This window comes from Chroicocephalus ridibundus, chromosome 8 (genome assembly GCF_963924245.1).
Source record: "Chroicocephalus ridibundus chromosome 8, bChrRid1.1, whole genome shotgun sequence".
Classification (NCBI taxonomy): Eukaryota; Metazoa; Chordata; class Aves; order Charadriiformes; family Laridae; genus Chroicocephalus; species Chroicocephalus ridibundus.
This window is the reverse complement of record NC_086291.1, coordinates 8846328-8871545: the sequence shown is the minus strand read 5'-3', so window position 1 is coordinate 8871545 and position 25218 is coordinate 8846328. Positions and strand designations below refer to the sequence as shown.

General features: G+C 39.6%; 1 protein-coding gene across 5 annotated transcripts in view; it reads right to left on the bottom strand.

Moving 5' to 3' along the window:
• The window catches only part of LOC134519544 (cytosolic carboxypeptidase 6), a 969057-nt gene that overhangs the window by 350127 nt on the left and 593712 nt on the right, over positions 1-25218 (bottom strand). The window contains exons 3-6 of one of the 5 annotated variants that reach the window (XM_063343901.1): positions 24626-24995; positions 18251-18399; positions 13536-13749; positions 9465-9658 (exon numbers count right to left, since the gene is read on the bottom strand). The exons of 3 other annotated variants lie outside the window; for them this stretch is intronic. In XM_063343901.1, the coding sequence (XP_063199971.1) occupies positions 9498-9658; positions 13536-13749; positions 18251-18399; positions 24626-24995 (894 nt within the window). In that variant the 3' untranslated portion in view covers positions 9465-9497. Of the gene's footprint in view, positions 1-9464; positions 9659-13535; positions 13750-18250; positions 18400-24619; positions 24996-25218 lie in introns of those variants that run through there. One more of the 5 variants, XM_063343900.1, reaches the window with a different exon arrangement.

Below are 25218 nucleotides of genomic sequence, written 5' to 3'. Positions count from 1 at the left end.
AATATTAATTATTTAGCAGAGATGGTCAAACAAAATATGTGTAAGTCCTATCCAAAGCAACCTTTAATTTATCAAAGTAGACAGAGCAAGGGTTGATGTATAGCAAGCTCTTCTCCTGTCAGGTCTGATTCCTTTCATAAAGGAAACTCCAGAATGAGAGAGACTCCAGAATGAAATTGTTCCACAAAAGATGCCATCTCTCCCTAAGGACACCCTCCCTTCATTCGGAGCACATGTAACAGCATAACGGTAGCAGCTCTTCACCGTTCTTTGGCAATGCACAAGTATCATCAACCAAGAAAACTCCATAACTATAGAATCATAGAAATGTCTAGGTTGGAAGGGACAGTCCAACCACCAACCTAACTCTGACAATGACCATCACTAAACCATCTCTCTAAGCACTATGTCTACCTGTCTTTTAAATACCTCCAGGGATGGTGACTCAACCCCTTCCCTGGGCAGCCTGTGCCAATGCTTGACAACCCTTTCAGTGTAAAAATTTTTCCTAATATGCAGCCTAAACCTCCCCTGATGCAACTTGAGGCTATTTCCTCTCGTCCTATCGCCTGTTACTTGGGAGAAGAGACCGACCCACACCTCTCTACGCCCTCCTCTCAGGCAGTTGTAGAGAGCGAGAAGGTCTCCCCTCAGCCTCCCTTTCTCCAGGCTGAACAACCCCAGCTCCCTCAGATGCTCCTCACCAGACTTGTGCTCCAGACCCCTCACCAGCTCCGTTGCCCTTCTCTGGACCCACTCCAGCACCTCAATGTCTTTCCTGTAGTGAGGGGTCCAAAACTGGACGCAGCACCTGAGGTGGGGCCTCACCAGTGCCGAGTAGAGGGGGACGATCACTGCCCTAGCCCTACTCACCACACTGTTCCTGACACAGGCCAGGATGCTGTTGGCCTTCTTGGCCACCTGGGCACACTGCTGGCTCATATTCAGTTGGCTGTTGACCAACACCCCCAGGTCCTTTTCTGCCAGGCAGCTCTCCGGCCACTCTGCCCCAAGTTTGTAACGCTGCTTGAAGATGGTCCAAAATTTAACAATAGTAAAATGACTGTGGCTTCCCTTTCTTCTAAGTTTTATTATTTCGGTGTCCTCTTTTTCTTTGAAACTCTGCTCACCTGTTGCTCTCTGCAGTTTGGCTCGGCACCGTCACCCACCTGCCTGGCTGAGCTATGAATACATGAATAAGCAGTCTGGCAAGCAGGAAGAACATGCTCTGTCTCGTCGTTGGCACACCTATAGTACCAAGTCAAAGAGGAAAGCATGTTAGAGATAAATACTCATTTTAAGAACAATATTTTCATGACAGAGCTATACTTAATAATACAGTAAGTATAGGGAATTACACTGGGACATCAATTGATCAAGAATTAAATAAATATAATTCTTTTTCTACAGAGGCAAATTAAGTTTGCCCCACAAAATTAAATTACAACTATAGTATATGTCGTCCTAACACAAAGTGACGTGTCCTAAAACATGAGATTGTGTCACATTTACTAATACGGTATTTAAGAGAATATCAAGAACTCCTCTATAGAAAGTACCTCCATAAAACTAAAATGAATTTTGGTAGACATAAAGGAAAGATATTACGAAAACGAGTTGTGACCTAGAAAACGTGTGGTAGGGGAAGACTGAAGACACCCAGTTTGTTGAGATATCCATGAGGTGGAGAAATACTGAAACAGGAAACTATTAAGAGAGAGAAATCAAGAACCAGGAATTACAAGTTAAGCCAGGAAGATTCACAGAGAAATAAGGCACGAGTTGAGCAGCAAGGGCAGTTACCCACTGGAATAAACTATTAAAAGAAAAGATGGATTTAACATTTTGATGCTTTTCCAAGACTACTTGTTTTTCTAAGCAACATGCTGAAGTCCAGCCAAGGTTTCTCTTCAAAGGAGCAACTGAGCGAAGCTTTCTGACACGTTCTGCAGGGGACCACACCATCTCACCGAATGACCCACCAGCAGACACACCACAGCCAGCGGTCTTTCCACCCACCTTTAGGCATGTAACTCAACAGCTAAGAACATCCTTCTCGAGAACTGTACTTACATCACAGAATTTTGAAATAGCTCTTTCTTTCCGAGATCAACAGGTGGCTGGTTTTCATACAGTAAATGGAAAAATGGGAGTCCCAGAAGGCAACTTAAAGTCATAAATCAGTATAATCTGTCAAAATGCCGAATGCTTTCCATTGCTCATTCGATGGAAATGACAATCCAAACTTCGGTACCGCAATTAGGTGGGAAACTTGCAGGCCACTGGGCCTCTGAAATAGCAGGGGAACCTCTGTTTTGAGAAATGAACATTTTTAAGAGACACAGCTGAAAGATCTGCTCATTCCATCTTACCTCTTTGAGACCTTCATACAAGAGTAAATTTTTCTTTGCTACAATCTCTGCTTCCACATTGCAAGGGGGGAAAAAAAAAAAAAAAAAAAAAAAAGAGAGAAAATGCTGCTCTGTGAAGTCCCTGAACTGCAAAGTCTGCCTTACGGTGACAGCAGCTCTACCACATCTCCTAAGGAAATGTTCTAGCTTTGTGTCACTTATCTCCAAGAATAACAAGCAGGTATTTCACTTCAGAACCCTGCTGACAACTTGCAAGGCAGGAATTGTGAAACGCTTCCATCTCCTTACCTTTAAGGCAAGCACAGAAGACTGCCTCCCCCTTGCAGAAGGAACAAAAACGAAGACCGGGAAAACAGCCAGGGCTGGCTAACATCAGGAAAATTATCCATTTGTGGATTTACATGGCATAGGCAGATTTATATGGAATAACAGTACATTACATCTGTAAACATACAGCTGTGTAACTGCACTAGATAGAGGTCCCTGGGCTGCAGAAGGAAACGCTGATTATTCTACTTGTTAAAGGTTAAATTCTTGGCACGTAAGAGTGATTGGACTTCTTTAATTAATAAAACTTTTCACTGATTGAAATATTAAATGCTAGTCAAACTGCTTGAGATTTTGTTATTTAGCTACTGACTTCACTTAAATTGCACGTATTAATTCCCAGTGGGAAGGTGGAAAGGCCTGCGTGACCCCTCCACCGCCTGTTCCCAGGGTCCCTAAACCATCAGACATAGGCTCCTCCAACGCATTTGGCTGCTGCTGGGTGGATCTCAGTTACTTTTTTAAGTTTAGGAAAGCCACAAAGTGGAAATTGCACATATTTACCAACGTGGTAATAAAAACCCCTTTGTTGGCTGACTTGCCTTTAGGCTATCCTTAAAGAAAAGACAGCCCCTAGGTTGCCCTACTTGATCCTAACAAGGAGAGCGGTTCCTTGCATTGTGCTCCAAAGGAGAAGTGATGCTACACTACCACCTTCACCCCTGCTTAGCCCCAGATTTAACATCCTCAGTTGTTTATTCCTATAAGGAAATACAGTGAAAAGCAGAACTTGCACAGTGCGCCTTGGTCCTGGAAGGACGGAAGCGCCCCTGCAACCACAAAGAAACCAGCAAGTGTCAAAGCATTTTAACACACGAGGCAAGAAAACAAATGTAAAATCCTACTTTCGGGAGTTCTAGCTTTTCGTAATCTAAGACTCTTCAAGAAATGGAAACACATAACATTAACTTGGGAGACGGGTGCTTTGCCTCATCCACCTCCAATCCTGCTTATTTTGAGAATCATTCTTTAAAGGCACCTTGGTAAATCCTGGTGAGAACTCCATATGGAAAGGGAAGACCATGGTGCATCTGCCTCACAGATGCAAAATGTCCAAATGGACCATTTTCAAGTGTAAGTGGGCTGATACCCCAACTTAAACGTGGAGAAAGATGTCTCCCGTTATGCTTCTATTCTGTTAATACAAGACAAATGGAAAGAGCATGAAAATACGTTGTTTTTTAAAAAAACTAAACTGCAATTCAGTAAAATTTACATAAATAAACGTTCGGGAAGACTTTAAAGATATGTTTGAGTATGAAAGAAAGAATATGGAACTCTCCCGTGTAAGCTTTTTCATTCATCCGAGCCTCATGCGGAAGGGGCTGGCACCCGTCTGATACGGCACCGCCAAGACACGTGCCCCGTACTGCTGGCCCCGTACGTCCTTCGCGGTCAGGAGGGGGAACACCAAAGGGTGTTCACAGCCAATTCTTCTGGTAATCAGCCAGTCCCACGAAACCTACATCTTTCTCCACTCCAAAAGCAAGAAAGCTCCTTCTAACTATAAAGGATACACAAGCAAGAAGGGGCATAATTTCTTATCTTCTGTTTCACAGCAATTCTAGCAACTGTTAGAGCACAATGAAAGCTGTCACCCCCAGCCTCCCCCTCCCTCGGGTGTTCAGTGGATTTCCTGTGACTCCAAATCAATAAAGACTGAAATTTAATACGAAAGTAGGTAGGACCAATGCGTTAAACATATATACTAATAAAGAGTTTAGTTCCGTTAAGGTTTTCCTACCAATAAACAAGGAACATAAAGTTGCTATTCTGCTAAATGTGGAGGAAATAATTTCCTTTGCAGGAAGATGTTTTCTAGCCAGAAGGCAGCACAGAAAGAAACCCTTTAGGCTCAGGTTCTTCCTCTCCTCCCAGAGCCACTTTCACCTCTGTTCTGACCCAGACATAATGCAACTTGTCTGACGTCATAGGTGAGGTATTTTCCTCTTTATGGTAAACAAATGATGTCACAGCCACAGGACTGTGATCCCACTGCGGGACTCAACAAGTGGGTACCCGACGCACGGAATGAAAGTTAGTGTTCACACATAAACAGCAGAATTAATTGCAAAAGCAAAGCAAATAAACAGCCAAGTAAATTAATTCCTTTTTCAATCACTGTCCCTGTTTTCCAAGTCCCAGTGATGCTCCTTTCCTATTTAGGAAGCCTGAGGGGATGAAAAAGTGTCCGAGCTGGTGAAATTAAAAATTAGCTACTGAGCATGAAACATGCAATGGTTGCACTTCATAACATTTTTATTGCCTCAGTGTTGTATGAATCACTTCACAGTTCTACACTGTTACGATGAAAAAAATGACACCAATAAAGTCTCAGCAATTGATGTTATGACTTCATTAATCTGAGACTAAAGGCCCGCACAGAATGACAAATATTTTCCAGAATACTGAGAAAACTACCGCCTCATCCTGGAGACGCACAAGTTCCATCTTTGTATCTTTCTGGAGAGTGGCCGTTCTCCAGGATGGAGAGATGGAGACGGAATATTGAAATAACCCCCAGTGCAGCTCCCTGTGACGCCACCTTGCTTTCCCTTTCAGAAACCGGCAAAATTTGGGTTTCTCAAGAGCTACGAATGCAGCTGACACACAGTGAGACTACAGCTAACACTGGATGTTCCCAACTCCGAACACTCTCACTCCTTTGAGGTTTTGCATCAAGACAGTATTATTTTACCAATAACCTGCCCGTAGCTTTATTTTTAAAAATTTTACTTCATTCTGGAAGTATGAATTATCTTTAGAATTTCACTACATCCAAAAAAGTTCCATTTATTGCTACTTAAAACTTCCCAGAGGGCAATAATCTACGCTGAAGACAACAAAGCCGCATCGCAGCAATCTATCAGATCCTCAAAAGCCCGGCGCAAAGAAGGGAACCCCCGCGGGGGGATCGCACCTTCTTTTGCCGGTCACGCTCAACAGCTAACCAAATGCAACCCTAAATTCCTTCTACTCGTAGTTCAACTTTGACGGGCCTAAATAAGTATTTTAGTCTGGCTGTATTAAAAAAAAAAATAATAAAAATCTCCCATCTCTACGAAGCATCGCTAAATCCAAACCTGTTCTGTAACAGCAGAACCTAACACTTTCTGTTCTTCTCTCTAACAAATACTAGCTTTCTTTTTTTTAGTCAAGTGGCTAGACATCTTGACTGAGGTATTAAAATCTCTGGTAGGATTCTTTCCTTTAATATAATAGCTCATTTCCCTTATAAAATCATTAATAGAAAATAAAGCCCTTTTTGTTCCCTCTAATCTTGCTTCCTTGAAAGTGTGCCAGAGGCATTTTAATATGGATCGGGTCGTGAATATCACAAATTACGGTAGCAACGTGTGGCAACAAAGCATCAGATTATTCATGTAACAGTAATACCTTCTTCCTTCTTTGATAAAAAAAAAAAAAAGTAGTAGTAAACAGTATGCATTGATCTGTCACGACAAAAATTGGGTTCCTCTTAAATTTGTTTTTCTGATCCTTACAAACCCAGGTTTACAGTCTGGAGCAACGGCACAGCGCAAACCTTAGGAAGACGAACGAGGGGCATGACAGGGCGTAGTAAAACCCACTTCATTTTACGTCAGAATTCTCTCCCGTTTCACGTGATGTACAGGTACGGAGCTAAGCTAGAGTAGGAAAAAGTTAGTAGGCGCTATTTTTGCATAAAGTTTCCTGTGGTAGATTCACGGCAGACGCACCATGAACAAGGCAAAACCACGTACGGGCAGGCACAATTACGGAAGAATTAATGTACCAACAAGAACAGCACTGGCCATAAATGCAGTATAACATAGTGAAATGAAATTCACAGTTAATTATACACCAGTATTTCAAGGCAGAAAAGCGCACCCCATTAAACTTGGTGTTTTTCCTTGGGTAACGCTGGAAGACAGGACAACTGCAGCCTCTTGCCCTACTCGAGACAGACACACTGGGAAAGAGTTTGTACGTACAGCCTTCAGAGGGGCTCACGGGGAGGGAAAAGACAAGAGTAATGACCAAATACAAGTGTAGAGATATTATTCACACACACCCGACATCCACTGCAGAGGCCTCCGCACGCCGCCTTACAAATGCAGTGTGCAGAACTGCCTTATTATTAGCAAAAAGTTATTTCCAGAAATCCAAAGATTCAGTCCAAGTTATTATACAATAAAGAGGTCTACTACCTTGTACACGTCCTATTCCTTTACCATACTCAAGAAACCTTCAGGTGACGCTCACATTAAATGCCGGTTGCCCAGTCCAAAGGACCCAGTATTACCACCCTGCAGAACGCTACGCTTCAAAGGGAAGCGGAGCCTTTTGTGCCAGCCAAATCCTCCTGTTGAACTCCGCTAAAAACCGGGCCTGGGCTGAGGGAAATGCCAGGAAGAAATGAATGAAGACTTCCAAGAAACCTTCCCCAAAGAGAACATTTAAATTCTTCAGCAATAGGCAGCACTACCACTGGATGGGACAAGCCTGTCAAAGAGAAGTCTTAGAGATGATGCTGGTTTTGTGGAAAGACTTAGAATCTCTGATTTTTTGCGGCCAGGCTGGAGCCCCAACTCTAATTAAGTTCTCATGTGCTTTTCCCAGGTTTCATAAAATGCTGTCTCAAATAGGCTTATCTTCCAAGAAGTGTAGCAAGATCTTCTCATTAAAGAATCTGTTACCATGAAAACACATTAGTACTAAAGCCATAAAGACTGAGGAAATTATGGACATTCTCCCCCAAACCAGCGGATTGCCCTAGTATCACTTTAAAAAGAAAAGTGTACGTTCACAAGTCTGCTTGAAAAGTGGGAACTTGCTTTTTAAGTGTTTCTTCAACGTTATCTCTATTTTGTTCTTTAATTAATAAAAGGATACATGCACTGACATTATAAACACTAATTTGCTATTTAGCATCCCAAATTAGGAAGCATAAACATTTATGCACTTCATTAAACACTACCTAAGAACACTTTGAGATTAACAGGAGACAAGCTAGGCTGTTAAATGCAATTTCAGAATACACAGAAGCCACCATAAAAAAAAAAACCAAAACACCAACATTTCCATTTCCACCCCTCGCCATAAATGCTCCATGGCTCCATCCTATTGGCACCAGCCCTTATGAAACGAACCTTTGGAAATCAGCGAGATCTGACACATCTGCGGAATCACAGGCGCCAGTTTAAGGGAAGGACCGGGAAAACGCAGAGACGAGAGCCGCGCGAGTGGGACGTACCTGTTCGGCAGCAGGGAATGCTTGGGTGGGCACAAGCCAATCGTGACACTGCACTTTGGAAAGCATAAACCGAATACTTGTATCGGGAATTAAGACATCATTTAAGCACACGCGGTGTACAGGAAAAGGCAACGTGATGTTTTTCTCCATCCCTTCTAAAAGAGGCGCTGCAAATTCTAGTCCACCTCCTCTCCCTTCCCCTCTTCCCTCCATCCACCCCAGCCCTTTAAAGAATCCTTGCTTTGCTCCTTTCAAATTATCTCCGCGCGCAGGACGCTGAGAGAGGTTTGACGTTGGGGTACGACAGTGCTACAGGAAGACGATAAGAAATGGCAAGTCTTTCAAAACTACAGGAAGTAGAACTCCAGGGGCAGAAAAGGAACAAATGCTGATACTCGGGAACAGAGAGCCTGAAAGGCAGATAATCACATCTGCGTGCGTAAAATAAACGGAAGGTTAACTAAGATCACTAATATACCAAATCCTCAAAACTGATCAGCCCAGGCCAAACCTTATTCTCAAAATACTTCATGAAACAAGACTTAAGGCTATTTTCTTTCACTTGCAGACAATCAGGTATAATTCAGACCCATAACACATTACTCCTTGTAACTTTACATCGCAAATCTAACTTCAGTGTAGAAAATTATTTTTATTTTTGATTTAAATTTGTGTTAAAAATGTCCATCGTTAAATTATGGACTCAGATGAAATGGTACTAAACTTTCTATTATACATAACCTTGCCATAGCATGGCAATTGTTAAATCGATTGAAAATACAAATACACTAAAAATATAGTGCTTCGAGAACAGTAATACGGACATACTGACGAGCTCTGTACCGCAACCAGAAATCTGAAAAGTGCCTTGGTGCCTGAAAAAGAACTGCTTTTCGACATATATATTTTTTTAAATAAATTACCATGACTTTACAAGTTACAGCTCTGGGTTCTTTGTTGTTTGTTTGTTTGGTTTTTTAAACTACGACAGCAATGGTGATCCAACTACAAGACAATAAGTGAAAAAGAAGCATTCTTTGTGTGTTTTTGACCAAATATATTGTTAGAGATCAAAACAAAGGTTTATAAAAACAAACGATTAAAATTTCAGTTCAAAAAAAAAGAAAAAAACACTTTGTAAAATACAATAAAACCCTTTTCAATAGCAAAGTGGCAAAGTGGATTTTGTACAGTTCTTCCTTCTAAGCAGATGTTTAACACAGCCTAGATCCACTCACTCCAGTAAAACAAAACGTAGGCAAAATGGGTTGGTGTTCGCAGACTTACAACCTATATACAGAACTGCAGGTAACATACCGCAACTCATTGCAAAAACCTTTGAAAAGTCACTCTTTCATTGTGAGTGGACTTACAATATATCTTACATTATTCAAAAGCAGGTTACACCATAGAAAGGCTTTTGACAGAACCGCTCAAAAAATGAATCAGTTATAGGAGGAGAGTAACGCTTCAAATCAGCTTCTCCCATCAGCAATAACGCCACACAAATAAAAAAAACAACACTTAAGTAAAACACTAAGACTTTATTAAAAATCCAAAATTTATTGCAAATTGTACTTTGCACTTTCCCTCCTTTCTTCATTTTTACATGATTTATTGATATCCATGATTTTTTCACAGATGTACTTGTTGACTTTGGAGAGTCTCTGTGCAATTTCAGTTTCATCCACAGTTTCTTGTGCTATTCTATCATACAAACATTCTGGGGAGAAAAAAAAAAAAAAGGAAAGAGCCATTAGGATATTTTTAGAAAAGAAAATAGCTCTGTGTTGAGCTAACTACTCAAGAGACAGCACTGAGTAAGCACTGTGTATATTTGTTGCAAGACAATAGAAGCTTTCATTGATTCACTGGCTATCTCACTGAAGACAAGATTTTTCACCAGGCTTGAATCTTTGGCATGACCAACTTCCAGTTATGCTGTGACTACATTAATAGGCTTTCTAGACAGAAATAAGGCTAAATACAACCTTTTAGTGTCAGTCTTGCCTGCCTAACTCTTGTCTTTGTCCATATCTCCACAGCAGATTTAGAATCTTTTCCCAGGTGAACGGTCTCACTGGAACTGCTGTTACCTCCAGTTCCCTGTGCGTCACTCCTACCATCACACCCTCAAGACGGTACGTGAATGATAACGGTTAGGAAGAGAAGCAGTAACCAGTCGGAGAAGACATTAGCTAATTTGTTTTATTTTTAAAATCTGTTCAACATACAGTAATGTCTGCATCTTTATCAGACTACCTGTCCCTGGGCATATTTTGCTTTTACTAGTAGATTACTCAGGGCGAGAGCCATCTTCTTGCATGTTTGCACAATGTGCTTTGTGAACTTCACTGGAATACAAAAAGCAAGCAATAGTAATAACCACAAAAGCAATAAGGACAATGAAAGTTGAGACAATTCTGCTCCACAGAGCCGGTAGTTTGGTGCCAGAATCCTGCAGAGGTTACTGAAATCAGAGGTGACGCAACACACCCAAGTCCTTAGTGACAGGCAGGTTTGGGGGTTTTTTGTTTTCATAACCAGAAGGATGTATTTTGTTGTGTAGGCTTCCCAGATTGATTAAACAAACTCTGTTCTGCTTTGCCTAGTAATCTATTCCAGTAGATGTTTATTGCTTCATATAGAGAAAGCCATAGAGATTATCGCTTAATTAACATGGTTTATAACATTTCTAATGCATCATATTAAAAAGTTATGAAATTTAAGTACTATGCATGCTTTTTAGTTCATTTTGAAACCTCTCAGAAGTTTTATAGAAGGTTATTTTGCATTAACAAGGTTTATAACAGTGCTCATGCATCATACTTCTTATAATTTTTTTATTACGTACTACGTAGGGATTTTTAAGAAGCTAGAGATACCAGACACATTAAGAGCTAATGCTGTCGTTCAAAAATCTATTTTAAATAAGTTAGTCTGTGTCCACAGAATGATGAGAACATCTAAAACAATGTGAATTTTATGTTGTAAGATGTATTGAAGGTAAAATAAATAAAATTAATCAGCAGGCAGCCTGACAGCTGAAATGCGGATCCTCAGTAAACTACAATTTGAAATACGATACCTAAGAGGAGGCATGTCACGGAGAACCTGAAGAAACCCAGTGTGTTTGTAGGACATAAACTCGTCCCACGATAATCTCAGGAATACTCCCAGGTTGCGGCAGATACACCTAGTAAGGTGAACTTCCAGTAAAATACAGGCTATGTTATTAGTTTAGCCACAACGCCAAGCAAAGAATCACTTGACAGAACTCCTTCATCAGTCAGTGTGACCCAGACAGATCCACGATCATCACAGTTTTTCCTCTTCCGTTTCTGTGAGGGGCTGCAGAAACAGCAGTTTAGTAGTCACATAAGGATGCTGGCTTGGGGGCTCCAAAGAGTGATTTAGGGGTTCTGCTTCTTTGTTGTCTTTTGGCTTTAGAGGAGCACACGGATCCCACTTTGTACTTCTGACTGGACCAAAAATTCAAGTAGACCTCAAAGACTAACAAGGAGCTTTACTTCTGTCTGTAATGCCTGATCCAAGTCATAGGTCACGTAAACTCTAACTTCCTCGCATATCACCATCTGTCCACTTGTTACTAATTTGGGTTTTTTTTCTTCTCCATAACACAGTAACTCCTTATTTGATCACTTCCAGCTTTCCAGGAAACACTGCTGGAATGATGGGGCAAGACCTGCTAACATTGACGCAAATGCAAAAGACACAACAACGTGGAAAATCATGATTACGTGCTACCCAGTTACCACCGACACAAGAATTCTGTCTGCTGCCACCTAAAACATTGGCCATGAAGTTTAAATGGTTCAAGAGGAGACTGTACAGCCTTGAGAGTAACAAAAAGGCAGTCAAAGACAAGGTGAAATAAACACTGGAAAGAGGAACATGGAAAACCAGGGCGTGGAACAGTAGAATTCAAGTGAGGGTTGAGGCTGGAAGCAAAAGTATGACAGAAAACACAGAAAAACGAGGAAACGGGAGAGCTGAACTGCTGGAAAGTGTAAAGGTACGGAAAAGAAAGGGAAGGGCCTCATCTGCCTCTCACCATGTACCTGTTGGAGCGTACTCCCAAACTCAATGAAGGCAAAACAAGGGGAGGTAGAAGAAAGCTATCATTTAAATGGCTCAAGCAACACAGACTGGCCCTGACTGAAGCAGAAGAGGAAATTCTCATATAGGCAACCTTGCCAGCAGTGCTGAGGAGCAACAGCCTCCAGCAGGGAAACTAGAAAGCTCTTTGCAATGGGCCAGTGAAAAATAACCCTTTACTGCATTTGTTAAGCATGTGTCTGGGTAACCAATTGTACTTCCCATTAGGAGCCGACAAGGGTAGCCACAGCCACAGAGTGGATTCCTTACGTGGCCAGTAGATCTCTACTTTACTACATGTCTTAGGATTGCACCAAAAGGTCCCAGCCAGAACTAGAAAATCAGGATGGAACAGCTTGCACTTCCACATATATTCTTAAAACAGATTAGTAAAAAAAAACCCCATGTCTTTTACTCATTTCTTACAAACTGAGAAAGATGACAGTATGAAGATCAGTTTCCAACTTTTCCCCACACAACACAAACACACGCACACACTCAAACAGGAATCACATTTCATGCTTCCAACACATGGTACTTGCAAGGCAGATTACAACAGCTCTTAAACAGTTCATAGTTAAGAGCACATAGCAACTAAGAACACGAAATACAGAATAATGAAGCTAAATCAATTAGGGAGATTTCTTTCAGCCCTACTGCAATTTCGTATGGACACAAAACCTAAAAATCCAATTTCAGTATGTATTCCATGAGGAACCAACTCAGTTCTGACTTAAAAAGAAGCCTGAAATACCAAGAGAGACAGAAATGAATGCAAAACACAAGCATGATGATACAAAGGGACTGAAATTCACTATTCATTTTAAATAAAGGAGAAGGCTTCTCTCTCTCAAAGCACTACATACATGGACTCAGCCTTGCAGTTACTGAAAGTGTCATTGCAATTTTTCCTGCCAGATAGGTCAGCGATTTACACTTCCTGTTCAAATTCCAATTCAAGTGCAACAATTAATTTTTACTATTTCCATTTTCTCTACTTAGAAGGGTAACACTATTCTTTCTCGCCTTTGAAGGTATGCGTATTTTTATAGTCACAGCTATAATGGTTTCTGTGCCTCATGCCAGAGCTGGTTACATTCTGGACAGAAGAATGTGGTAAAGCTACTCTCAGGCTTGTTAAAAGGAATATATGCATTTTAAAAAGTCACTATGTTACAAATGAATTCCAGAACAACGTGTTGTTCTCCAGGCTGAGAGTCCTGTCCTGCAAGTGGTTCAAAGTGGTGATCTTCTTGAACCTCACTGAAGTACAACTCTTCAGCTGTGAAGGCCTGCACTGCGCACAGCTATTGCAATGTGGTTTACTTTTCCTCAGTACGTATGCGCTTCACAATGCAATAGCGATTTGAATTACAGTTTTTAATCAGTTAATTTTATATGAGCTGAAAAGAAGCATCTTTCAACTCAATGATTAATAGTTAAACTCCAAAGCAGGAAGCAAAAGTTTTCAAATAACCTACCTCTGACAATGCTTAATTTGTGAGGTGAGAGAGGTGGCTTGGGAACGGCATCTTTCTTTTTTTTGGTTGCAACTCCTGTGACACTTCTGTTCTTGAGAACATCTGTTCCCCAAATCATAACCGCTAGATTTTTTGTATACTTTGAATCTCCTTGTGTTACTTGCAGCTGGTGCCATTTCTCCTCATCTACCCAAATTCCACTGCCAAGATGGACCTAGAAGGTAGTAATAATAACAACTTATCTATGGTATGTAGCACACAACAGTATCCAAGTGCTGTAGGAACATTAATATTAGGTACTATAATAACAGTAATTAGGGCTGAACAAATCCATTTTGCCTAATTCTGAAACTTCTCCAACTTTGTGGGTCAGGGAGTTCAAGTCAACCTCTTACATAATATAGTTCCTTTTTGGTCTCAGTTCTTCTTATTCTCTACTTTTTCACCCCCACATAGCCTATCACCTGAAAGACTATATTCAGGAACAGAGACAGAAGAAGGCAACAGTAAACACATCCAGTATTATAGAGGTATGCACAGCATATAAACCAAGCAGTTGCACCAGCCTAACTCAGGAGTAAGATGAAACATTGTCTTCAGTGTGAAAGCTTCCCTTTGGATAAAACAGACTTTACTGAAAGCATATTTCGGAAGCAGTAGAGAGGGAAATACTTCCTAAGTTATATCCTGTACCTGTCGGTAAAATTCAGCCTGATTGTTTGAAGTAACTAGAAGGGGAGAAGGGAATGAGAGCTACAATTTCAACACAAGGCAAGAGAGTTAGGAAGTTTCATAAACTTCCAGTTCTATCATTAAGTTTGCCTATCATGTACAATCAGTCTATCCAGGCGAATACTGTTTCGTGGTAAGGCAATGACCCATTGCTGCAACATCATAAACTTTCCATTATGCAGACAATGGGGAGCAGAGATATTTCATTGAAGTAGTAAAGCAGGATAATGTGGGTACTGGGAAATGCAGTGTGAAGCCATTGTAGAGCCTCCAAAAGGAAGCTGCTTGAGTCTAGTAGTGCTTATTAGTCTTGCTCAGCATTGATTATACTGGCTTGATTCCCACAGAGCTACCCCGTATCTCTATCCCAAGCTTCCCAGTGCTCCAGACTAAAGATGAATGCAGGATGAGAATCTGAGTACCACCCTTAGGCTGGCACTACATATGCTTGAGCTGATAGTCCTGATAACCAGGATGCCGTCAAGCAAGGAAAATAACTCCACCAGTAACCAGCACGAGTGCAACCAGGACGCAAACGCTGGCCCTGTGTAGAACCCCGGAGAATACTTTGTACCTTGTATGTCTGTGCTCCTAACCCCTGGAGGACAGGTCAGACACCTGAACGGCCCCTGCACACGCAAAGCTTTGTTCACATGGTGATGAACTTCATTCGCTTGGACCCATACTTGTTCATCATCCATGGCCAGGTAATGCATGAGCTAGCTATTCTAATTACTGGTAAGAGTTCACTGCACTGGAAAGGAAGAAGGTCATTCTGTAAAAGCGCAAAATACCAAAAATACCTATCAACTGGGTTGTTATAGCCAAAATTTAGATTTCATAAAACCTGATCAAATGGAGGTTTTTTCTGTAACACTAATACTGTCATAAAAACTTACTGCCTCCTCACAATTAAAAAAAATAAATCCTGTGAACAAAATTCTATGTCAAAACTATATTAGGAGACTCTGTTTGACTTAACTGGTTTGCTCTTAGTTTTTCATGGGTTTACTCCTTTCATGTGGCATTACATAAACTGTGCCTGCTACCCATACAGATCTGAGCAGTATCACATAAGTCCCATTAAATGCAACGAAAATTGGACAAAGCTACTGTAAAATTTTATATACCTGTAATTTTCCTGCCTGTATTCAACCAAAAACCATTTTTCCTTTAAATGGAAACCTGTCTTAATTATTAATGAGGGTTATAACCCGAAGAAATTTTTTATTACAACAGCATCCTTCAAAAGCAACTAGTTGTTTAAAAACTTAAATAGAAAAATATGAATGGTTTGGCTACCAGCTACCTTATAAAAAACAAATGAAATAACTTCCTCAAAGTATAAAACCATGAAGCTAGCTGCCTCTCCTGCAGAATTTTCTACATTAAAGGGATTCTAAGAAGCTTTTCAAAAGCCCGTGTGGTATTTTGGTTTTGTAATGGACACAAATGGAACTAGTAATAAGCACAACATGAACACCCCTTTTTTCCTTCCTTCTCTGTTGTTGAGCCCCTTCATAATGGCTTTAAAAAAAAAATCACGCTCTTTTAGTGCTCTTTACATATTTTGTAAGACAACTTCAATCAGAAAGAGCAGTCTGGGCTCAGAAAACAGTCGTTACAGTTATAATTCAGTTATTTCTGTTTTGATCTTGGAAAGGTTATCTGCAAAAATGAGTGTAAGTTACTTAGAAAATAACTAAGATTAGGAATGTTGTGACATGCCAAATTTGGGATGTCTGTATTACATTAGTTGCAGAAACTTCTGTATTTGATCAAGAATCTGATTCCGCTTCGCCAAAATTAGGGTCTGTCCTTGCTAAAGATTGTTTAGCCTCTTAAGCTACTACATTATTCATTAGCTTGAAGTTATTTAAAAGAAAACAAGTTACAGCAAATATTTTTAATATTTATGTTTCAGACAGATCATCCCTTCTTTGAACATGCTTCATTTATTAAAATAAGTTATCACTGGTATGAAACACCTATGGTAACAGCAACTACGTGACAGACAGCCACAGACACAGAAATCTTATGTCTCCCTTTTTCTATTTCTAGCACTGTTACGGCAAGGAACTTAATCTGTCCGGGTCTCAGTTTACCTCTCTGTGAAACAGGCTCGGTACCGTTTCCTATTACTCCCAAAGCTACGAGAAGCTTACTCTACTCCAGATTCAGAAGCTATTTTCTTCTTGCTGGAAAAGCTGCCCCATGGGCCAGACCCTTGGCTTGATGAAATCAATGGGAACTTTACCCCCAATTTCAGCAAACGCAGGATCAACCTTCAAGCACAACGTAACAGAAAGAACAGCAAATTCAAAGCAACGCTCACCACCATAACTGTGCTAACATGTGCGATGTATCTAAAATGCATCTCAGAAGATGAACTCTTTTTTTTCTTTCTTTTTTTTTAGTTCTTCTTTTCTTTAAATGAATGCCATAGGCTCTTTTTCAGTAACTGCGTTCTCCCTCTGGAGGGGAGAGATTTATCTGCTTTGAAAGAATCCTACTAAGATCAAATCCGATGCCACAAAGGGCAAGATTTCTAAAAAAGTATTTCAACTACTCTAGTGGTGCATGTCAATAAAGAAGTAATGAAAAAAAGGCATAAATAAGGAAAACTGAAAAAACCACCCTCCAACCCTCTAAATACGTTATTAGTTCACGTTTCTGGCATCTGAGCTGACTGAAGCCCCAATAAATAGGTAAACTTAAAGAAAGACCAAAATTACAAAAAGGAAGTTAGAGAGATATTAATATCTGTACAGACAGCGAAGACTTCCACAACAGAAGTGCCAAGGAGCTGGCAGATGAAACAGAGGTGCAAGAAAAGCTGCATACAAATAAGGGGTGTGCCCTATCCCACAGACCTTAAGTGGGAAAAAAGAAGGTAAACTGATCTCTCAGTAATATATGCAAAGTTTTCATTCCACAAATATACACAAAATTTACAAGCAAATGACATATGTTAAATACATTAGGCAAGAAAAGCTATCCGAACCAAATATCTGTCAAACTGCCAAGATTATACTATTTTTCACATACATGTTGTCCTCAACAATTATGTCGAATTCAGCTTCAAGAATCACAGACACTTGTGCAGTCAATCTTGTCACACAGATCTGAAAATGTAATAGTTCGTGCTATTCCAGTATGCCAAAGCTGAAATGGACATCTCCTCCTAAAAGGTTCTCAGCTTATGGTACTGAATGGATACATGTCCTAAGAAACAGGACCTACACAGGCAACTCTGAAGGACATATCGTTTTGTAAAAAAAAAAAAAAATAAATAAAAAAATACAATGTTCATTTACTGATAATGGCAACAATTATAAAAGCAGGGCTCGGTAGATGAGCGGATAATGTGTTAAAACATGCTGAAGTCTGAAAAACTATCAGTCAGGCTCAGGCAAACTGTAGCTGATGGTATTTCACCAACTTTATAAAAGTATCTGGAAAGTAGCACTACATCAGCAACACTATTCCCAGATTCAAGGGAGCCCATTTTCATTCCAGGGTTCATGATTACCTACTTGACTCCAATTCAACCAAAACATGAAGGTTTCTCTGCAATAGGACTACAACACATTAAAACCATTAAAGACCTTTTAGGAAAAAGTATTCCTTTTAAATAGACTAATGTAACTTTATAATGGGGGTTACTGACTTGGGTCTATATTCAGTGGATTTACGTATGTCACCAATTGAAGACTATGCCAATGTGCATGTGCGTGCATATTTAATAATTATATTCCTTGTGTTGCACAGCATTCAACACTCATCACTGAGGATAATTTTCTATGCTGTTCGTATCTGTGTAATTTCATAGTTTTCCTCAACATAATAGCATGCCTTTATAAAAACTGAAAAAGTTTGTATAAGCTGCTACCATGCAAAACCCCCGAGATCATGAAAATTCCACAAGAAAATCACCTGATGGACATTTACAAATTATTCATGCTATATTTAATTTAAAATACCTTTCCATTCTCGAGAATATACTTGTCCATTACTGGAACGGGGGCAGGATAGTACGTTGATGTATTTGCTTCCTCACTGAAGGTCTTCTGTACCTCAGGTTCAGGCTCAATTGTTTCTGGTTTTACTTTTTCAAGCTCAATGGCAGGTCCTAGACAGTTAAGAAAAGAGAGCTGTCTGCTATCCCAGAGAACACGAAATCAATCCCTTCATCACCCATGGTTAGCATAAAACAACACATTAGTCATGTTCATTTTAAAGTTAGAAAGAGTCTAAACCAAAATCCTACTTCTGAACATCAATACATAAAAGCAGGATAAGTAACTCTGCTTTATAAACATTAAAATGTTTCATTTTAATTGAAATGTTTCATTTTATTCTTAAAGCATATGGACAATTACAGATATGGGTAAGACTGCTTCAATGCACACTACAGAAATTATGTTCAAAAAACACTGAAACTATAATCCAAAAGCAACAATAGTAATTCTTCAAATCCGAATTACTATATAGATGCAGAGAAACCTGCGTAATTTACTGTGATAATTACATAAGTTATCCATATAGAATTTTCTAGAAATTTGAAATCTCTTTAGATATAACAGTTATATTAAAGATAGCGAGGATCTACAGAAACACTATAAAGGAAACAGGCTTAGGCTACTAATGCTAAAGTATCATGCATAGAAAGAGTATCCAAGGTTAAAAAAACCCCACATAAATTAGAATTTTGATTGTCCAATCCATCCAACACGCTGATTTTTATTTTTAATGCAATCAACAAAAATTAAACACAGATTAAACAACAGAATACTACTAAGCATATGTTTGAGGCTTCAAAGGAGGATAATTATTTTGTCAGTCATCAACTTTTCTTTTCCAGATCAAATTTATAAAGCATTCCTAAAAAGACAGAAGAACAAAATAAAATAATTGGTGAACTGGATTTCATATTCCATTCATTGCAGCGGTTAGACCAGAAGTCTAGGAACAGGCTACGGCCCCCAGCCTATCCTTGTCTCTTGATGTCTGTCTCTGGGCTCACGAGAAGCTCCAGCAGTCACTGAAGTTCCACGCAGGGACGGTGGTTTGTTAGCACAGCAAGGTTGCCAGCTCAGACCCTGGACACCATAGTAATCAGCCACTTCCAAGAACTATAAGGATAAACTCACCCATTCGTAAGAACTATATTGTACCAGGTTGGAGCTGAGAGCGCTGCAGCACTCTGTATCCCAACCTTGACATCTTCAACAAATGACAATTCAATACTCAGGTCACCGTCATGGTTCAGCATCCCCCCTCAGTGTTTGTGCACATAGACCAAGCCCTGAATTGATCTAACTCTGCACGTCAAGCTGGCACCACAGCTCGTGTCTTGAGTCACGTATCTTAAATAGTTCCTGTACCTGGAACAAGTAAAGTATTCATTCCTCCTCCTTTGTGATGCTTGATTTACCAATTATTATACAGTGATATCAGCATTTCCTCCATTGTCAGCACTTGACATTTATCCTATAGCTTATTCTACACCTACAGAGCTAGCTAAATGTTCTCAGCTGACTGCCACTTGACACTCGGCACCTAAAGGTTGTCTTGGCAACTCAGATAACCTTATACTGCAGTGCCACCAGCACAGTGTCTTAAGAGTCATAGGCATGGCACAGAGAAATCACAAAACACATACCCTTTGCATTATAATTTCATAATAATCATAATAAGCACCTCTGCTGTCACGGATATACAATGGTACGACCAAGACAAACTAAACTTTCTAAACTTGAGACTGCTAAATTGATCCAGATTGCAGGAAAGACAGGGATTGACTAAACCACCCACAGCCAGCATACATCTCAGGGTGGGCACTCCTGAAAAGCAGCCGCAGCGATGTAATTGCCAGTGTGAACTTAAGAAGTGGTCTTCTAGCTGTTAATTTAAGAACACATTCTTCAACAAAGCGCTATTTTGAGTTTTCTTATAATTTGAAAGTCACTTTGAGGAAGACACCGAAGAACAACCACCTTCTTCCTAGAAGGTAATGCTTATCTATTTAGAGACGTTTTCTAGTTGCTATTTAGAAATCTTTTACTGTTTTGTTTAGAGTCATATAGTGACACAGCTGGGATTTGGTTTCCGGAGTTCTCAACAAAAACAGCTGATTAAAGTCCACAATAACCATGGCTCTAACAGGTCAGAAAATCCTCTATTGTAATTCACACTTTACTGCTTGCTTAGAAGCCACCCAACAGAAAGCCTTTAAAACATCCTCTTTTATAGTCTACTCATTTGTCCTTCCCAAACAGAAATCTGCCTGTAAGTAGGCAGTCTTCACAGCTACTTTCACCAGCTACTAACGACAGCATTTTCAACCCGACATGTTGTGAATTAGACATATAACCCACGCTACTGTCTTACTGCTAATGGGAGTTGTGTGCCCAATCTACCACACACCACACTCCAAAAGTTTCCTCTCTCTGTAGCTCTCATGCTCTGCATCTTATTTTAGAGATGATGAATGGGACGTACAAAAATATATGCCACTATCTAAAGGCTTCATAGTGATAGCACTTGTGAAATAAGGATCATAAGAAAAATAAAGACAATTCTTCAGAACGCAAAAAGGAAACAAATGTTTTATTGCAAACTCTTTCTCCTCCTGACTGTAGAGTTTCCATAATATCTGAGAGGCCAGCAACTTCAAATGCAGGATGAAGTGGTAGAAGGCTTCCCTTCATCGCCTCTTTTCCTCAAAGACACATCTTAGGCTACATGCTACTCAAAAATCAGTAAATAAGCCAAAATAAATTAACTGATAAAGTGGTCCATATACATTTGTAAGCAGTAAGCTGTTTTTCCACATGGCCTACCACAATTTGAATGGAAACAACAGGAGTGTGACAAGGGGAAATATATATATATATAAAAATATATATATATATGGTATTCCCTGTACTCGTACTTGATTGAAACCTTGGCCTTAGTTTTTTTTTTTTCATCAAAAAGTCAAACAAATGTAGAAAAGCTAAATAATAGCAATTCCTTACACATGCTAAGACACAAATACCATTTCATTCTCCCTATCCCGGTGTCAGTCCCAAGACACTGTAAACCAGATCACTGAAATTAAACTGGAATTAAAAATAACCACTTGAGGGGCTCTGTGTGTGTTGATGAATGAATGGGAATGAATGAATGAAGGTGAATATACTCCCTGACTTCAGAGCAACACTAATTCTTAGCAATACAACATGAAAATACAGAATTTATCAGGGACTGAACAACACTCAAACATTATCCCTGATAAAAGTTCACTACTTTTGGCCACATACAACCATAGCAAACTACACCGATCTCACCCTGGGGACAACTACTTTTTCAAAAGTTATTGAAATTTTTATCTTTTGCAATCCACGGACTATTTAAAGTTAGCCCTACAGGGAAGAGTCAGTGATTTAATTCTCTAAATCACCTTACTCTCTATTGATAAAAACAGGACATATTTTTCTGTTGCACCTGAAAACACACTAAAGAAACCGCAAAGGCCTACAATCGCAGGGCTTCCTCATCCCAAAGCAGGAAAGGGAAAAGGGGCTTTGTCTGCACGCATTCTTCAGGGCGCTCAGAGGAGGGACACCGTAACCTCTTCCATGACAGTCATTGTGTTCCCTCACTGCTTTGGTCCCTAGAGCCCTGGTCAAATGCTTGCCTCCTCCAGGAAGGGATCTGTTGGGCAACAGCATATCAAAATCATAAAGAAGCTTCAATATATCCCCATGGATCGGTACTGATTTCACTATTTCATTTGCCATTTCCAAGACTCTCTTAAAACAAAGAGCAATTCAGCGTCACCATGTGAAAGATTAAGAACCTCACTCTTCCCACAAGAGCGGCTCAAGTTCAGTAGCAGAAATGAAGGCCTAGGTCTAAAGCGGAATACGTTGACTTCTTGCTTCTCACTGAAATCAACATATTGATGGGAAATTAGGAGACTGAATACTTGACTGAATGTTAGCTCAAGAGGCTGTTCTATATTTGATCTGCAAGTTTAAAATGGCAACAGGCACGCGTTTCCCACAGCTGCAATTCATCAGCACAAAACAGCTGTCATCTCATGCAAAGAAATCAGAAGTCTCTAAGGTGAAACAGAAATGCAATTAGTTTGCATTAAGTCCAGCCTGCTAGAAGTGCAGCGTAACATAAATTACATGTAATTTGAAACTCTAGGTTTAAGAGATCGCTGCAACAACTGAAGATGAATTCAGGATGCAATCTATTTTCTGAACAATTTTCACAGATTATTCACATACCCAAACATACCTCATTTATAAGCTCGAAAAGTAAGGAAGACTAAAGAAGTCTTTACGTATCTGTTTCTTGATTAAAAGTAGCACTTTTTCATACCGTCATCAGACTCCCTAATTTGTAATTTGCTGAAGATGTCTGCCTTTCCAAACATTCCTAAGTTTTGTACTGATCTTTCTAGAATCTGGTTGTTTCTCTACTGTCAATGAGGCTATAAGGAAAGGCACTAGAGTTATCAGCGGTTAATACACTGAGCCTTAGGAAACACGCACCCTGTGAAGGACACAGCCCGTAGAGCCAAATTCTACCTTTGTCATCCATGAAAAGTTCCATACACGTAATAACAACAAGGGATTTTTTTGGAAGTTACCTATAATTCATATTTGTCCAGGTATGTGTTTAAATTAAAAGAACTTGTCTTCAATGTAATCAAGATTTATTTTCAGTTGTAAAGCAGATGCCAAACTGATACAATGGAAATTCAAGCCCAGTATTTAGAGAAGATTAAACATTTTTTCCAAGATGATTTGGTTTTTGGTTTTTTCTTTTTTTCCTTTTTCTTCTAAGCTTTTTTGATACGGCTCAAGCACAAAATGCATCCCTTCTTTCTTAAAGTGAAAGAAACGAGACAGAATTCAGAAGCTGTCTTCATTTCATTGCTGGTCTCACCACTCAAACTGCTGTCAAGTCTACCAACTAAATTGGTATTTTACGCCGTTCAGCCCCATTGCCTACTAACATCTGGCTGGTGCTCCATTCACATAAATTTCAGCTAACTACTTGCAGATGAAGAAACATCTTTCCATCCAAGGAAAATTTTAGAAGGCTCAGTGGAATCTACTGCCAACCACATCGTGTTTTTTCAGACTGTGGAAACCTTGCCTATTTAGTTTTATTTAAAAAGTTAACTAGAATGTTTATAATAAGTAATGACACTTTAATTATGCACAGCATAACAACGATGAGCATTCACAGTGAAACACCCAGTTTAAGTTGTCAGATGCTACTTCGAGAACCTGGCTCCAAACTTGCCGGCACACCTTAACACATGCTACAGCACAGGCGCATGCTCTCTCCGGTTCGGGTTTGTACGTGGATGGAACTCAGACCCACATGCAAATTGCATGCACTCGTTCAAGTCAAGTAGAAGAGCCAATATCCAATTTACATGCAAAAATTAAGTTTCCAGATACACAAAGGCAGACATAAGAAACAGCATGCTAAGTTTGGATGCACAAATTTTAACCAAGTTTCAGTCACCAAGCAAATCTTCAACACAGCAGTACCACATTCTAACAGCAAATAAATTAGTAAAATATTTGAAGGTATTCCAAGGGTACCATCTTCAATGAAAAGGATGAACTTTTTATTTTGTCTTTTTTCCCTTTTATTCCAACATAATGGTTAAATAATTGTTATAAACCAAAACAATTGAGCAATTGACTCAAGATATTTAAAATTTAAATCCAAATTACACAAACCTGTGTTTTGTAACAAGTGTTGATAAATGGGACACTAATATAAAAAGTTTTTTTAATTATTCTTTAACAATCCATTATTTTGCAACTAGCATGGCTGTTTAAAGCCACTGCTAAGAAGTTCAGGAATAAATCACATTCTAATGAGCTGCTAAAGCGAGAAGGGGGCAGAAAACGGAAGGCAACACAGTCACTTACATAACAATAAACAAAATCCCTAACTGAAAAGAATAAAATAGTTTTAATCCAAATATTCATTCCACTGCCTTTTCTTTTTTTTTTTTTTTTTTTCCTTCTTAAACTGGAACATATCGGTATATTTTGCAGATGACGCTTTATTATCTTTTTCAGCATATACTAGAAGGTCAGAGACTCTTTAAAATACAGCTGCTTAAAATGGAACTCTGATTCAACCACACCAGCACAAAGACCTCTACTATCATTAAAGAAAACCCCAGACGTACATAGCATACAAATTTGACACATATTGTACAGCCATAGCAGAAAACCCTTTTAACATTCAATGTCCAGTTTAACAATTGATCACACTTGCAAAATTCATTAAAACTAGTCCCATTTAAGTCCGGCACTTACCACTACCTAGTCTTAGAAGCAGTACATCCTGGAGTCTCCTGTTCAAGTCTCTGAGCTCTTTCATTTCTGACACGAGTGCCCCATACTCCTTTAGCTTCTTTGCCTGTTGCACAAGCTGTCTCCGCGTTCTCTCAAGCTCCTGTTGAATGTGTCTCATTTCTTCTTGTTGCTGTTGGTAACTCCTCAGCAATTCTTCATACAGAATCCGAGGAACTACAGCATCGTCCATGTTGTTCATGCTTTCCGTAGTCTCCATAAAAGCCTCCTCAGGGCTGGAAGTATTACTGAGACTCATCCCATTCTGTTTTTCAAGCCGAGCAACAACTGCTTCAATGCTTTTGTGTGTACCTTCACTTTGTTTCCTCCCATCTTGTCTCTGCATGTCACAATAAAAAAATAAATAAATTAGGAGAGAGCAGTAAGATGTAATACAAATCACAATTCCACAGACTTGGGAACCGTTAATATTCTTGTTTTCCAAAAAAAGCAAGACACAGTCTGCCTGCAAAAATGTTTTGCCTAACATAGATTCTTGTGGATATACATCATAACTATCATGCACGCATAATTCAGCTAAATGCATACACAAATTTCTGAGG